Here is a 15,637-nt window from a genome sequence, read left to right as displayed (position 1 = left end):
GTTTTACAGAGAATATTGGACACATGTTAGAACACCAGGGAATCTCGAAAATGCTTAATGGACCGGATGAAATAATGCCTCTCAATTCACAGTTATTTTTGTGTTTTTCAGGAGAAATGTCACCAATATTGGCCTGCGGAGCGATCAGCTAGGTATCAGTATTTCGTAGTAGACCCCATGGCAGAGTACAACATGCCACAATACATTCTCAGAGAGTTCAAAGTTACAGATGCTAGGGTAAGAAATTTTTTTTCTCCTTTTGGTAAAACCAAAATCTGTCTTGCATCTGTTGAGAATCTGCTATATAGTACCTGTGTATGGTCCACAGGCATTCCACAATGGGTGGCACAGTGACTCAGTGGTTAGCACTGCTGTCTCACAGCACCAAGGACCTGGGTTTGATTCCGCCCTCGGGTGGCTGTCAGTGTGGAGTTTGCATATACTCCCTGTGTTTGCATGGGTTTCTTCCGGGTGCTCCTGTTTCCTCCCACAGTCCAAAGATGTGCAGGCTAGGTGGATTGGCCATGCTAAATTTTCCATAGTGTCCAAGGATGTTTCGGTTAGGTGGGTTAGACATGGGAAATGCAGGGGTAGAAAAATGGGTCTGTGTGGGATGCTCCTCAGAGGGGTGGTGTGGACCTGTTGGGCCAAATGGCCTGTTTCCAAACTGTAGGGATTCTATGATTTCTATGAATATAGCAACCCGGTAAATTGTGAATTTTATTACAGTTCAGCCATCATTTTGCAACAAGGCCTACTTATAATGCTTTACCTGAATATCTGTGAAAGATTCAGCAGTTCTGGCAGCATCTGTGGAGGAGAAAACAGAGTTAACGTTTCGGGTCCGGTGACCCGATGCTGCCAGACCTGCTGAGCTTTTCCAGCAGCTTTGTTTTTGTTCCTGATTTACAGCATCCGCAGTTCTTTTGGTTTTTATCTGTGAAAGATTGCAGACTGTATGCCAAAGTTGGATTGGGCAGCATGGTCAGTCCACTGTTGTGACCTGTCTACCTGTCTGATCAGAATATAAATGGATCAAATTTGAACATAGTAAACTTTACCAATATTTGTTACTCTCAACTTGGAATAAGAGCAGAGCATTTTAAGAAAATGATAATACTATTGCAGAACAATATTGACTTAATACAATACTTAAACAAGGTTGAGGCACCACATTGTAGAAGAAACAGCATTAAAAATTTATGTTCATAAAATGGGAGTCATTGCATGTATTGTGGTATAAAGGTAGTGGTATGCAGCCAACTTGAACCAGTTCAGTCCATGTGGGAAGGTGAACCTTGTAAGTGATTTAGAATATACCGAGATAGAAGACTACTCCAATTATACATAGTACAGGTCAGATCCAGTTTAATATATTGTGCTCATGTTTTGGAGATGGTTCTTTGGAAAGGATATTATAGTATTGGAGTTGTAATGATTCAGCAGGATGACACTGGAGTGAAGGGCTGAGCACTGAGCAGAGAACTAACTTTTGTGTTTGGACATTATGGAGCTATTTGATTCGCACAGTTGATATCATATATGGGTGGGCAATGACTCTTCCCATAGTAGGGAAGTGTAGAACAAAGTTTGAAAATTTTAATTCTGCAAAATTCGAAATAAATGGCTTCATTCTGAGGGTAATGAGAATGTGAAATGTGATTTTGCAGAAAGCCATTGATGTCAAATCAAATTAATTATTTAAAAATGACTTCAAAACATAGTTGGTAAGTAAGGCTTTAAAAGACGCGATGGACCAAATAGCCTATAACCCTTTATGACTGTAGCAGGTGACAACTATCTATTGAGGTGAATGTTACCAACAAATCAATCGAGCAAAAATAATAAAATACACACATAACATTGAATTTGTAACAGTTCAGTCATGAAAAGTTCATGCTTTTACTTCCTTAGCAACTTGAGAATGGGCTGGAAGAAAGTGTCTTTGAATTCATCATTTACTATTCTAGTGTAAATTGACTTTGATTTGAGCTGACACACAATTTCTGAAGATAACAATATAACAAACAACAATTATTGTAATATTAAGGAAATGATACCCTTTACTTGATGTCTGGCCACTATAACATCACCTATGTGACATCTGCAAACTAAAAGGGTAGCCTGGATAAATGCAGTCCAAATGATTTACAAATTATTAGCAATGTTCTCGTGACAAATGTGACAATTATTCAACTGCAGTGTTCCACAAAGACTGGACTAAAAGTGGTTGAACTGATTTTATCTTACTGTTACCATTTGAAAACAGTGTTAGCCTCAGGTTTTAGTCTCTAAATTTATTTCCCTACAGATATTCTTGGTCAGATACATAATGCTGACTAATTGTCTTATAAATATTGCTGAGCTTAAAATCCATGACAACGACTGCTTTTATCATGTATTAGGAATGTTGTAATTTTTCATTCTCAATTTTATCAACATAAGCTTTCAGTCAACTCTTTCAGACTTTATATCAGCAAGAAGTTAATGTTTGTTGTTGTTAAATGGCAATATATTGTGAAAAGAAAGCACCACACAAAGCAGTCAGAAGATTAGCAAGTCAAGAAAAACAGACATTGGAGCATTGGATCTGAGTGAATTATGACATGAATTTAGAAGCAGTCTCAGATCTATTGACATTAGTGCATTACTTCAAATTGTCAAGTCTGCAGCTCAATCTTCAAGGCTGGTTTTTCTGTTAACTGGTATTGAAAAGCATAAAATAAATGAACCGCAAGCACTGCTCTGCTATGTGCGCTGCAGTTTGTTCAGTTTATTCTGATTCTTCAGAGAAATTAATGAGGTGTGGTTCATTGTTTCAGCCCTGTTTTTCTTTCTCTTTTTCAATGGGGACAAAACAGGATGGTCAGTCACGCACAGTAAGGCAGTTCCAGTTTACTGACTGGCCAGAGCAAGGAGTGCCAAAGTCTGGCGAAGGTTTTATTGATTTCATAGGCCAAGTGCACAAGACAAAAGAGCAATTTGGGCAGGATGGACCCATCAGCGTTCACTGCAGGTGAGTAATCTCTCCAGTGTATTGCCTCTTGCTCACTGAAGGAAGAGGGATAGTTAAAGGAAAAGGTGACTCTCTGATCTGTTCTGTAAAGTAGGCTTGGTAGCGTAGGGAATACCGAAGGTACTGCACAGGTGAATTTCGATCAACTGCATAAAGGAGTTCTGAGTAACTGTGAGGTGGCACAGGTTCAAAAATTCATTATCAGCTTGTAAAGCAGAATCACAGAGACTGTATGAAATGGAAAATGCTTCTTACACCAGCAAAGCCTTCACATTGCAAACTGGTTTGTGACTTTTGATAGCCCTTGGATAAATCACAATAGATGCTTTGAAATGTCTCTCTGCTTCAATTCTGGGTGAAATGTGCATTAAACAAAATGGGAATAAAGAAATCAGACTCCAACTGATGGAGAAAGGCATTTGGTGCTGAATTTTCATATCATCACATGCTCAACAGTCCTTTTCATAGAATTTAAATTTTAAACTACACAGTGAAATGTTCTGAAGCTATTTTTTGTTATTGTGAATTTTTTGGTTGAATTACACCTCATTAGAGCAACGTAAATCCTGTAATTTTAAAGACAGGAGTAAATTTTAATCTATTCATGTTGCACACTTAGCTTCCAGCAGCACTGCTCCACATTTTTCTTCACAGATGCTGCCAGCTGAGCTTTTCCAGCAATTTCTGATTTGCAGCATCCGCAGTTCTTTCAGTTTTTAATCTTGTCTTTCTATGCTATTTATGAATGTTTTAACCATAAGTCTTGAAGTTGGATTTGAACCAGAAAATTCAGACTCAGCAATAGGTGTGCAACCCACTGAGTGACAAGACCTCCTTTATGCCGTTTGACTAACCCATGAAACAAATTATCTCAATTAACCAATGACAGTGCCTCAGAGGGGCACTTATTCAAAGGAAACTTATTGAAATCAGAGTGTTGTTTTTGGGGAGATGAAGCACTGCAGCCCCCAAGGTGCCCAACAGCTGAGAAAAGCCTCAAATGCACTAGTGCACTACCCATGCTCCGTCTCCAGGGCCAAGCAGGTGTGGGCGAAACCACAGAAGAGGGGCAGTGTAACAATTGTCTCCATGGACTGCTGCCTGGATCTGTTAATGACCACCTTTGCTAAGCCCAGGAGTTGATCAACAAGGAGGTCCTGTACTCTCACTGCTCTCCAACAACACTGGCTGGCCAAAACTCAGAAGTGGGTGGGAAGTAGCTTTAACTTGGAGAGATGAGGTTAGATCTTCTTGAGCTCTCCATCAGACGTCAGGCCCATCCAACAGTGCCACAACATCCACCAGTGACAGAGCAAGGAGGCGGTTCTCAAATCCACCCCAGCAGGTACAACGATGTAGCCCTGTGTTGTTTTCACAGTCTGATTTACAAAGGCCATCTGTCCAACTGGAACTCTCCTAGTGAATTGCTGTGGCAATGTACATTTCATTTGTGCATGTTATAGAGTGTTGTTTTTGGGGAGATGAAGCACTGCAGCCCCCGAGGTGCCCAGCAGCTGAGGAAAGCCTCAAATGTGCTAGTGCACTACCCATGCTCCATCTCCAGGGCGTGCTTGATCTGTGAGTAGTTTCTTTTAGTTCCACTTATAGAGTCATGGAGTCATACAGCATGGAAACAGACCCTTCAGTCCATGTCGACTGGGTATCCTAAACTGAACTAGTCCCATTTGCTTGAATTTAACCCATATCCCTCTAAACTTTCCCTATGCGTATACCAGTCCAAATGCGTTGTAATTGTACCCACCTATACGACTTCCTCTGGAAGCTCATTCTATACAGGCACCACCTTCTGTGTGAAAAAGTTGCCCCTCAGATCCCTTTTAAATCTTTCCCCTTTCACTTTAAACCTATGCCCTCTGGTTTTGGATTCCCCTACCCTTGGAAAATGACCTTGGCTAGTTACCTTGTTAATGCCCCTCATGATTTTATAAACATCTATAAGGTCATCTTGTCAGCCTCCAACACTTCAGGGGAAAAATGTCCCAGCCTATTCAGCCTCTCCTTACAACTCAAACCCTCCAATCCCAGTGACATCCTTGTAAACTCTTTTTTTCTGCAGTCTTTTAGTTTAACAACATCCTTCTGACCATGAATCTCTCCCATCTTAATACCTGCCATTGGCATATGTTGGAAGAACTTAAAAGTTGATGTTCATTCTGCTTGGTCATGTCAGTTCCTTTGCCATCAAACCCTGGAGTAGGACTTGAAGCCAGAGCTTCTGAGTCAGAGATAGGGATGTTACTACTGCACTGCAAGACCTTCTTTTGTTCTATAGACCATCATCCAATAAAGTGAAAACTTAACAGAGTCCCTGACTCTCACTCAATCTTGCCCAGTATCTTAAAGTTATGGAAAAATGGTTAGTCTTTCTTTCACAAAAGAAAGCCTATCTATAACCTTAATTTGCCTTTTCATTTTTACTCCAGTCAGGACTGAAAATGCCTTCTACTATGGCCCTTACCTATTCACTTCATCTCAGTAAAACTGATCTGTTTCACAGATGAAGAATTAAAACAGTGGAAGATGTATCTTTTGTCGTATGTTATTATCAAATATAATTGTTCTTTCATTATTAAGAGAGTTGGGTGAAAGATGAAAGACTATTGTGCAAGCATTAATCAGAATTTAAAAAAAGAACAAGTCAAGAATGGATAAGTCAGAAGTTAATGTTTATCTACTGCCATCTCCAGGTTCTTTACATCTAAGAAAAAGAAGAGGAAACCATGGGGCTTAATTTTCCCAAATCCCGAGTTGTCCCAACTTCAGGGCCAAAAGCGGTAGTAAACTAGCATGGATTGAGGTGGAGCCTTAAGCAGGATAGCGTCAGAGGAGGCCACTGAAGCGGCCCATTCTCCCACTGACAGCAATGGCATATCTCACAGATTATGTACTGCCCAATCAGAGTATGGAGTATAATACGGGTGCATGTGAATTTGTCCACTTGGGGAGAATAGAAAATCAGTTTACTATTTAAATGGAGAGAGATTACAGTACTCAGTTGTACAGAGAGATCTATGTCCTGGTACATGAATCATATCAAGTGAATATGCAAGTACAGCAAATGATTATAAAGGCAAATGAATGTTGTCAGTTATTACAAGGGAATGGAATATAACAGGGAAAAAGTTTTAGTGCAGCTATACAGGGCATTAGTGAGGTTACATTTCGAACACAGTCTGGTTTTGGTCTCTTTATTTAAAAATATACATTTGCTTTAGCATAAACTCATTGACATTTACAATATAGAAGGAGGCCATTAGACTCACCATTCCTGCACCAGTCAACGAAGATCTGACTACATGAATCCTATTTTCCAGCTGCAGGCTGTGGCAACGCAAGTGAATATCTGAGCACTGCTTAAATTTTAGAGGTGTTTCTGACTGAACCATCCTTACAGGCAGTGCGTTTCAAATTCCAATTATGCTCTGAATGAAAAGGTTTTTCCTGAACCCTCCGTTAGCTTTCTATCTCTTGGTTATTGACCCTTTACTAATAGAAAATGTGCCTTTGTATCCACCCTATCTATGCCCCTCATAATTTTATCCACTTTTTCCACATCCCCCTCAACCTCCGTTGCTCCAAGGAAAACAACCCCAGACTATCCAATCTTTCTTCATATCTCAGATCCTCCAGGTCAGGCTGGACCATGTTAATCGCCTTTGCACTGTCTCTCGTGTAATCATATCTTTCCTGTAATATGGTGACTGAAAAGAACGCAGTGTTCCTATTTAGGCCTCATCAGTGTTTCGTGTAGTTTCAATATAATCTCCTTGTTCTTGTAGTCTATGCCTCAACTAATAAAGGCAAGCTTTTCATAACCATTTTTAACCAATTTTAGGCATGCCCTGCTACCTTTAGGCATCTGTGGATTTGTACACCAGAGTCACTTGAACTTCAATACTTTACAGATCCTACCATTCAAAGTTAACCCTTCATGTTGTTAGCTCTCCTCAAGTGCATTACTTCACACTTTTACAGGTTTTGAGATGGTCACTTGACTCATTCCTGGTTTGAGGGGCTTATCTTATGAAGAAAGTTTAAACTGTCTATATTCATTGGAGCTTTCTAAGATGGCAGGTGATCTTCATGAACCATAGAAGATCTTGAGGAAACTGAATGTTTCCACTTTGGGGCAGCAAAACTAAGGGAGATAGTTTAAGAATAAGAGGTCTCCTTTTTAAACCAATGAGGTTTTTTTTTTCTCTCTAAGGGTCATTAGAATGTGGGATTCTCTTCCCCAGCAGGGAGTGGAGGCTGGCTCTTTAATGAAACTCATCCTTGAATAAATTTCAAGTTTTTTTTATAGACAAGGGAATTGAGGATTATGGAGACCCAGGGAGAAACAGGAAAATGGAGTTGAGACCACAATCAGTTCAGTCGTGATCTTATTGGATGGTGGAGCAAGCACAAAGTGCCCAATGCCTCACTCCTCCTCCTCTGTACCTTGGATCTGCAGATTGACAGTGCCACCTTGGGAGATCACTGCTGCTTAGGCTGCAAGAAGAGGAGGACACTCCCATGTTTTGTTGTTCTCTAAGACCAGCTAAGTTCTTGTGTGTATTATGCAGAGCCCAGACATATAGACTCTGGTGATTGGAAAGGTAAATGTGGCGATGAGGGCAGACATAGAGTTATGGAGCTGTACAGCATGGAAACATACCCTTCAGTCTAACTTGTCCATGCCGGCCAAACATCCTAAATAAATCTAGTCCCATTTGCCGGCATTTGATCCATATCCCTCTAATCCCTTCTTATTCATACACCCATCCAGATGCCTTTTAAATGTTGTAATTGTACCGGCCTCCTCCACTTCGTCTGGCAGCTCATTCCATCCATGCACAACCTTCTGCGTGAAAAGGTTGCCCCATAGGCCCTTTTTAAATCATTCCTCTCTCACCTTAAACCGATGCCCTCCAGTTTTGGACTCTTCCACCCAGAGGAAAAGATCTTGTCTATTCACATTACTCATGCCCCTCATGATTTTTAAAACCTCTAAGAGGTCACCCCTCAGCCTCTGGCACTCTAGGGAAAATAGCCCCAGCCTATTCAGCCTCTCTCTGTAGCTCAGACTCTCCAAACCTGGCAGTTAAGTTAGTGAGACACGATTTCCCACGCTCAAAGCCGTATTGACTCTCCCTAATCAGTCCTTGCCTTTCCAAATACATGAAAATCCTGTCACTTGGAATTCCCTCCAACAACTTGCCAAACACCAATGTTAGGCTCACCTGTCTATAGTTCCCTGGCTTTATCTTACCACCTTTCTTAAACAGTGGCACAACATTAGCCAACCTCCAGTCTTCCGGCACCTCACTTGTGGCTATCGATGATACAAATATCTCAACAAGGGGCCCAGCAATCACTTCCCCAGCTTCCCACAGAGTTCCAGGGTAAACCTGATCTGGTCCTGGGGATTTATCCAGTTTTATGTATTTTAAGCCATCCAGCACCACAACCTGTGTAATACGGATGTTTTTCAAAATGTCACTGTTTATTTTCCTATGTTCTCTATCTTCCATATCCTTCTCCACAGTAAACACTGATGCAAGTAATCGTTTAGTATCTCCCCCCCGTCTCCTGCGGTTCCAAACATAGGCGGCCTTGCTGATCTTTAAGGGGCCCTATTCTCTCCCTAGTTACCCTTTTGTTCTGAATGTAATTATAAAATCCCTTTGGATTCTCCTTAACCCTATTTGCCAAAGCTGACGCATGTCCCCTTTTTGCCCTCCTGATTTCCCTTTTAAGTATGCTCCTACTGCCTTTATACTATCCTAGGCTTTCACTCAATCCTTGCTGTCTAACCTGATATATGCTTCCTTCTTTTTCTTAACCAAAGCCTCATTTTCTCTAGTCATCCAGTATTTCGTACCCCTACCAGCCTTGCCCTTCACCCTAAAAGGAACATACTGTCTCTCGTCTCTCGTTATCTCATTTTTGAAGGCTTCCCATTTTCTAGCTGTCCCTTTACCTGCAAACATCCACCTCCAATCAACTTTTGAAAGTTTGTGCCTAATACCATCAAAATTGGCTTTCTTCCAATTTAGAACTTTAACTTTTAGATCCTGTCTAGCCTTTTCCATCACTATTTTGAAACTAACAGAATTATGGTCACTGGCCCCAGAGTGTTCCCCCACTGATACCTCAGTCACCTGCCCTGCCTTATTTCTCAAGAGTAGGTCAGGTTTTGCACCTTCTCCAGTAGGTACATCCACATTCTGAAGCAGAACATTTACTGCTACACACTTAACAAATTCCTGTCCATCCAAGCCCTTAACACGAGAGCAGTCCCAGTCTATGTTTGGAAAATTAAAACCCCTACCATTATTCTTACAGAAAGCTGAAATCTCCTTACAAGTTTGTTTTTCAATTTCCTGCTGACTACTGGCGGCACTATAGTATAATCCCAATAAGGTGATCATTGCTTTCTTATTTCTCAGTTCCACCCAACTAACTTCCCTGGACATATTCCCAGGAATATCCTCCCTAAGTACAGCTGTAATGTTAGCCCTAATCCTGTCTTGCCCCCCTTTCTATTCTTTCTACAGCATCTGTACCCTGAAACATTCAGCTGCCAGTCCTGTCCATCCCTGAGCCACGTCTCTCTAATTACTGTGATATCCCAGTCCCATGTTCTCAACTGCACCCCGAGTTCATCTGCCTTACCTGTTAGGTCTCTTGCATTGAAATTAATGTAGTTTAATTTATCAGTCCAACCTCATTCTCTGTTTTTCTCCTGCCTGCCCTGACTGTTTGACTTGCTCCTCTACCCAACTGTACCAGTCTCAGACTGATGTCTTTCCTCACCATCTCTGTGGGTCCTCCCACCCCCGTTGCTTACGAGTTTAAATCCTCCCAAGCAGCTCTAGCATATCTCCCCACCAGTATATTAGTTCCCTTCCAATTCTAGTGCAATCCGTCCTCCTTGTACAGGTCACTTCTACTCCAGAAGAAATTAAGGAAGACCTTTTCAAACCTGGAAATTCTTTTCATATTGTTTGTGATTATCAAACTCCAAAGGACAATGTAGCTAACAAAGATCACATAGATTTGTGTGTACTTTTACTGCACAGCTCATCCTCCCACTTTCACAGCAATATTGAAACCTGTGTTTGCAATGGAATGGATTCACTTTATTGTTGAAGCACGTTAAATAGAACCATTCAGATTGCAGCAATTAAAAATGAACACTGCCAAATAAGTTAGTCATGTTTTAAATAATTAAATACCCAACATACATCACTGGCTGTTTATGAAATGTTTACAAAACCCTGACTGTCTGATGTGTTATTAAGGTTTGCAGTAGCAGAAACATTCAGAAACACTGGCTGTCGTATTATACTTAATAGTTGTTTAATATGTGGGAAGCTGTTACCAGTGCAGTTTCTCAGCCACATGATTATCATTTAATTAATGTTCTTTTGCTCCCCATAGTGCTGGTGTTGGGAGGACTGGTGTTTTCATAACACTAAGTATTGTGTTGGAAAGAATGAGGTACGAGGGAGTTGTGGATATCTTTCAGACTGTCAAGATGCTAAGAACACAACGACCAGCTATGGTGCAGACAGAGGTAAGCAAATAGTTTTTAAAGAATTAAATGCTACTTTATTCTAATTTCTATAAGCTCTCCATTTAAACAACTTCCATTCCAAGATAATAGCTGAAACCTGTCTGATCACAATCCTTTATGGTGAATGAGTTAAGAAAAATTGTTGTTCACTGAGGTACACAGAAAGTCATGTGTGAATGAGATATGAAAGAAAAAACTACTTTTTTATTTTGTGGGATGATCATCCTTCTGCCACTGCTCAAGAAGAGAAGTGGCCTATAAACCCCAGTGAAATTAGCTCTTTACCGCCATCATTTTTAGTGAATTCTGGCAATTATATTTGGGGTTCCAGATGGTTTCACACATTCTGTACTGCTGGAGGCTAGTCCCAGGTATCACACAATATTGATGTGGCTCTTGTGCCAGAGATTAGAGGAATGCCAACTTTTGAGTTTCTATTTTGATATAGCAAGTCAGCCTATGCTGTGAACTGATTTAAGTAACAGGTAATGATCGCTGTGCTCCTTGCATGCAGCTTGCATTGACCTAGACACAGGACAGGGCTCCCTCTGCCCAGCTGCAAAATGGTTTGGGTAATGGAATAAATGGAGAGAGAAAGTAGAATTATGTGAGTGGAAATCCAAGTGAATGACAAAAATCATTTGAAGTGAAAAGATGCACCTAAATATTCAAGATCAATTACAAAGCCCATCAGTTCAACTAAATGCTGAACGGAATGGAAAACCTGAGGTGGCTCAAATTGTTCTGTTTTGTATTAGTTTGCAAATTCTCGAGCATAGCTAAATCTGAGCAACCCACCTTAAGCAAGAGCAACAGATTCCATACTTTGCACCACATAACAAGTACTGTGAGTAGCAACCGATGTATATTAGTGCTTTCACCAGCTGCTTCATGCTTTCATATTTCCATTATGCTGGCGTCAAGTGTGCACAGCATTAGTGAAAACTGCAAACTCACCTTCAGTTATTTTCTGGGGTGATGCCCAGGGCATTCACTGAGCTGAGCTAAAGGGGGAGAGACAGCTTTTGAAGAGAACAAGCTTCAGTTGTGAAGGTAGATTTGACAAGTTGGGACTATTTTCCTTTGAGAAAGGAAGTTTGAGAGGAGATTTGATAGAAGAATTCAGAATCTTGGAGGGGGTCTGAGCGGAGTAGATAGGGATAATTGTGAAAGGATATGATGCAAGAGGGCATACCTTTAAAATAAAAGGCAAAAGAAGCAAAGCAATGTCAAAACAAAACTTGTTCATGTAGGAACTGGAATGCATTGCCTGTGAGTATGGTGGAGACAGGTTCGATTGAGGCCTTCAAAGAGGAATTAACAGACAATGAGTCGAGTGGCCTCCTGCTGACCTGTTAAAATCCTGTGGTTCTGTAACATGACTCGCCTATTATAATGTGAAGAGTATGCTTTTCATCTTTTCTTGTGGAAGTACATGGCATTGAAGATATTTAAGCTAATATATTTAATATAGACATGTTACCTCTGAACAAACAAGATGGAACAAGGTTTCCAACTCCACTCTGAGGAATTCCCAAGACTTCAACTCTTCAACTGTCCCACACTCTGAAAATTTCTCACCCAATGCTCATTCTTGACATCTACTTCCCTCCAACAGCCATTAAAAAAATGGAGAGATGTGTGGTTCCAAAAGGAATGTTTTTGTGATGTTTGAGATGTTAAGAGTTGCTAACCCGGCCAGCGTTTATTGCCCAATCCAACTGAACTGGAGAAGATGGTGATGTGAACTGCCTTCTTGAATCTTTGCCATCCATGCTGTTAGGGAGAGAATTCCTGAATTTTGATCCAGGGGACACAGCAATATAGTTCCAAACCAGGATGCTGAGTGGCTTGGAGGAGAACTTGCAGGTGATGGTATTCCCATGTATCTATAACCCTTCACTTCTGGATTATGGTGGTTGTAGATTTGGAAGGTATCGACTAAGAGGTTTTGGTGAGTTATTGCAATATATCTTGTCGATGGTACACCCTGATGTCACAGAGTGTCAATGATAAATGAATGCTGAAGGTGCTGTATGTGGTGTCAGTCAGCAGGCCGCTTTGACCTCGTTGAAGTCGAGCTTCTTGAGTGTTCTTGTAGCTACACTCATCTAAAAAGTGGGGAGTATTCTGTCAGACTCTTGACTGGTGCCTTGTTGCAGACTGGTTTTGGGGAAATGGGAGGTGAGTTAGTTCCTGCGGAATTCCCAATACCCTCCTGCTATGTTGTAAATGGGGGACTCTTCGCAGATGCAAATTGCTGAAATTTCTGCACCTGGCCAATAATCTACATGTAAACTACACAAAGTGCTGAAACATGGAAAATTGGCCATCAAACTATACACTATCTAGATGGACCCTGCTCAACAGGGTCTGGAAGAACCATCCCTGTGCTGGAACTAGTTTGACACACTTGCTGCAGGGATCTTCTTATTCTGTTTTATCCTCAGAAATGTAACGTTCTGCTGGAAATTTTCTTTGCAGAGTCCAAATCAAAAAGCAAGATCCCATATGTGACTAGCACAATTTGAATGGAGCATCTGAGGTGCGTGTGCACTTGCCTAGCACACCCAGTCTGATTCCCTTCCTCATCCCCATCGGCAGGTGTGTCCATAGTTGCTGCAAAATACTCGCAGTCACAAATAGAAAATGTGGTACCAGCTTAAGACACACAGTTGGTGATGCTCAACAGAGATATTTTTTAATTTGCCTCGTTCAGCAAGTCTGAAATAATGGTTAATTGTGGCTACAATTTGGCAGGTATATTCTTTATGAAGGTAATTTAAGTAGTATTGTGCATTTGGGATATAGTGTTATTTACTTTTGAGTTAAGTATGAAAAATGACAGTTGTTGAACTAAGATTTTTTTGAATTGAAATTGGACAATGCAATTTATTGGCCTGAATAATGATTCCTGGTTTCCATCTATGATTACAATGATGTGTTCTACAAACCTAACTGCTGCAGTTTGTCATTTTCTGTCAGTGAAAGACACTGAAGCTATTTTCAATTAGTCTTTGGCAATTCACTGTGCAGGTTTTATGTTTACATAAAACATAGATTTTCATTTTCCATTTTTCACTGACAAACATGCCACAACACACATAGCATTTTAGGAATATTCCTGCCATTTAAAAAGAAAGAGGTTGACCTGGATAGACTCATAAAGGGAGTAAGTTAGTTGGACCAGAACAGAGCAGCTTCTTTTGTTCTATGTATGTTTGGCAAGTTGAAATTCTGCTGCATTTTCAGATCCAGGTATTGTCTTTTCCTTGGTAGTTCCAATAACTTGCATGTCATGCTCCAGTTGCAAGAATGGAGATATCACAGCCTAGCTTTAGTCCCTCATTCCCAAACAAACTAAATTAAAGAGTGCAATTCACACAGGATCCTTGTGTTTGAGGGAAGGATTACACGCATAATCTTAATGGTCAGGAAAGCTTCCTCTGCTGCCAAAAGGGACACTTTTTACAGAGTCTGTATAAAAGCTGGGAAATCACATCCCACCGAGAAATAAATAGGTGTAACAAAGGCATCTATGGTCCAACTACTAATCCTAAAGACAGTAACCCTACTTTAAGTATTTCATATTCACAGTTCTATAAAAACAACTAACACAATGTACCAAAATAACGGTGATTTTGATTCAAAAAAGCCAATTTTTTAAATGACTTGTTTCTATCGTTGTTCCCCTAGAGATTTGTCACTTCAGTGTACCTGATAATCCAATTTACTTCAACTTTATTGGGAGATCATAGGTCTCAAATTCCTAGATCAACTTAAGACAAAACGGCCAAATGCCAGAAATCTCAGTCACCCAAGCATGACAGTTGAGGATAGATCTGATGACTTCATATTTCCCACTTAACCCCTTTACACCACAACACTTCACCCAAGAGTACAATAACACAGGCAATGTGCTGTCATGCTGCAAAGAAGTGGAACGTAAAATGAGCTTGATAAAAACTCTTAATCAACTACCCAGTGTATATTTGAAACCATTTTATTTGAAATGATAGGATTAAAAACAATAATGCAGAGGAGTTTTGATACATACACAGGACACCATTTGTGCAATCTATATTCTTGAAGTGCTCATCTGAAATTCACCTTTTCTTTTTCTTGGAGACGCTTGTCTGTTATCTCTTAATGCCTCTAAAATAGGAAGGAGGAATTTAATACAGATGTGCAGATGTTTCCATTATTTCAGAGCCTGGTCAGAATGCAAATAAAGAATTCCAATCAATCATGAGCATTTTAGTGAGTAACTCACTGAAGCACGCAGAGTTCAGCTGTGATCCACAGACAGTCGCAGTATTTAGGCTGATAAGTCCCAAAGTTCAATGGTGTTTTACAGAGCACTTTTTAAAAATAATTACTGGTAACAATTAATTGTATGAGAAAGGGACACGAGTGTCTTTCTTCCAATGCCAAAGGCTAAAGTTTGTGGAACCGCTTGTTTTCAGAGGTGGAAACTTTGTGGATTGCATGGCATTCTTGTAATGCTGATAGTTCAGAGCAGTCACTCAGTCCAAGAACTGCACATTTTGAGCCAGAGTGCACTGGCTTATGTGAAACTTGAAATTTAGCTGCATCATTTACTGTACTTTGTACTGTTTTATTGGAAGTTAATTTTCTCTTGTGTCTCTGCAGGATCAGTATCAATTCTGTTATCGAGCTGCACTGGAGTACCTTGGAAGCTTCGATCACTATGCAACATAAAACCTGATCCACCATGGATTTACAGTAGGCCATTTAAGATCCAGAAAGCCTCTTCTGAGCCATACAATGTGCTTGAGAAGTACTACTTACTCCTAGCTCAAGATAAATTAGTTGGGGTGGGGGGCGGGGGGGGGCAGGGATTAAAAAAATTATTCCAGGTGGACCAAGAATTGGCAGTTTAATAACCTAATTGAAAAGAAGAGGAGAATCCTTTCTGATGTGACATCAAAAGGATTTTTCAAATAACTCAAGGATTCAACTTTGACAGAAGTGAGGATAAAAACCTGTTCTGGAAGACAATGATTGTGTAAAGGATT

At 40.4% G+C, this 15,637-nt stretch overlaps 1 protein-coding gene across 5 annotated transcripts in view; it reads left to right on the top strand.

The window, feature by feature from the left end:
• The window catches only part of LOC109939107 (receptor-type tyrosine-protein phosphatase delta), a 542,862-nt gene extending 527,444 nt beyond the window's left edge, over positions 1 to 15,418 (top strand). For all 5 annotated transcript variants that reach the window (XM_048595070.1, XM_048595069.1, XM_048595071.1 and 2 more), the window contains 4 exons: positions 112 to 237; positions 2,862 to 3,016; positions 10,463 to 10,598; positions 15,252 to 15,418. In XM_048595070.1, the coding sequence (XP_048451027.1) occupies positions 112 to 237; positions 2,862 to 3,016; positions 10,463 to 10,598; positions 15,252 to 15,320 (486 nt within the window). In that variant the 3' untranslated portion in view covers positions 15,321 to 15,418. The remainder of the gene's footprint in view (positions 1 to 111; positions 238 to 2,861; positions 3,017 to 10,462; positions 10,599 to 15,251) is intronic.
• The last annotated feature ends 219 nt before the right edge of the window (positions 15,419 to 15,637 follow it).

The sequence above is a fragment of the Rhincodon typus genome, chromosome 3, assembly GCF_021869965.1.
Source record: "Rhincodon typus isolate 14 chromosome 3, sRhiTyp1.1, whole genome shotgun sequence".
Classification (NCBI taxonomy): Eukaryota; Metazoa; Chordata; class Chondrichthyes; order Orectolobiformes; family Rhincodontidae; genus Rhincodon; species Rhincodon typus.
Note: the sequence above shows the minus strand (reverse complement) of the source record. Positions and strands in the feature narration are given on the sequence as shown.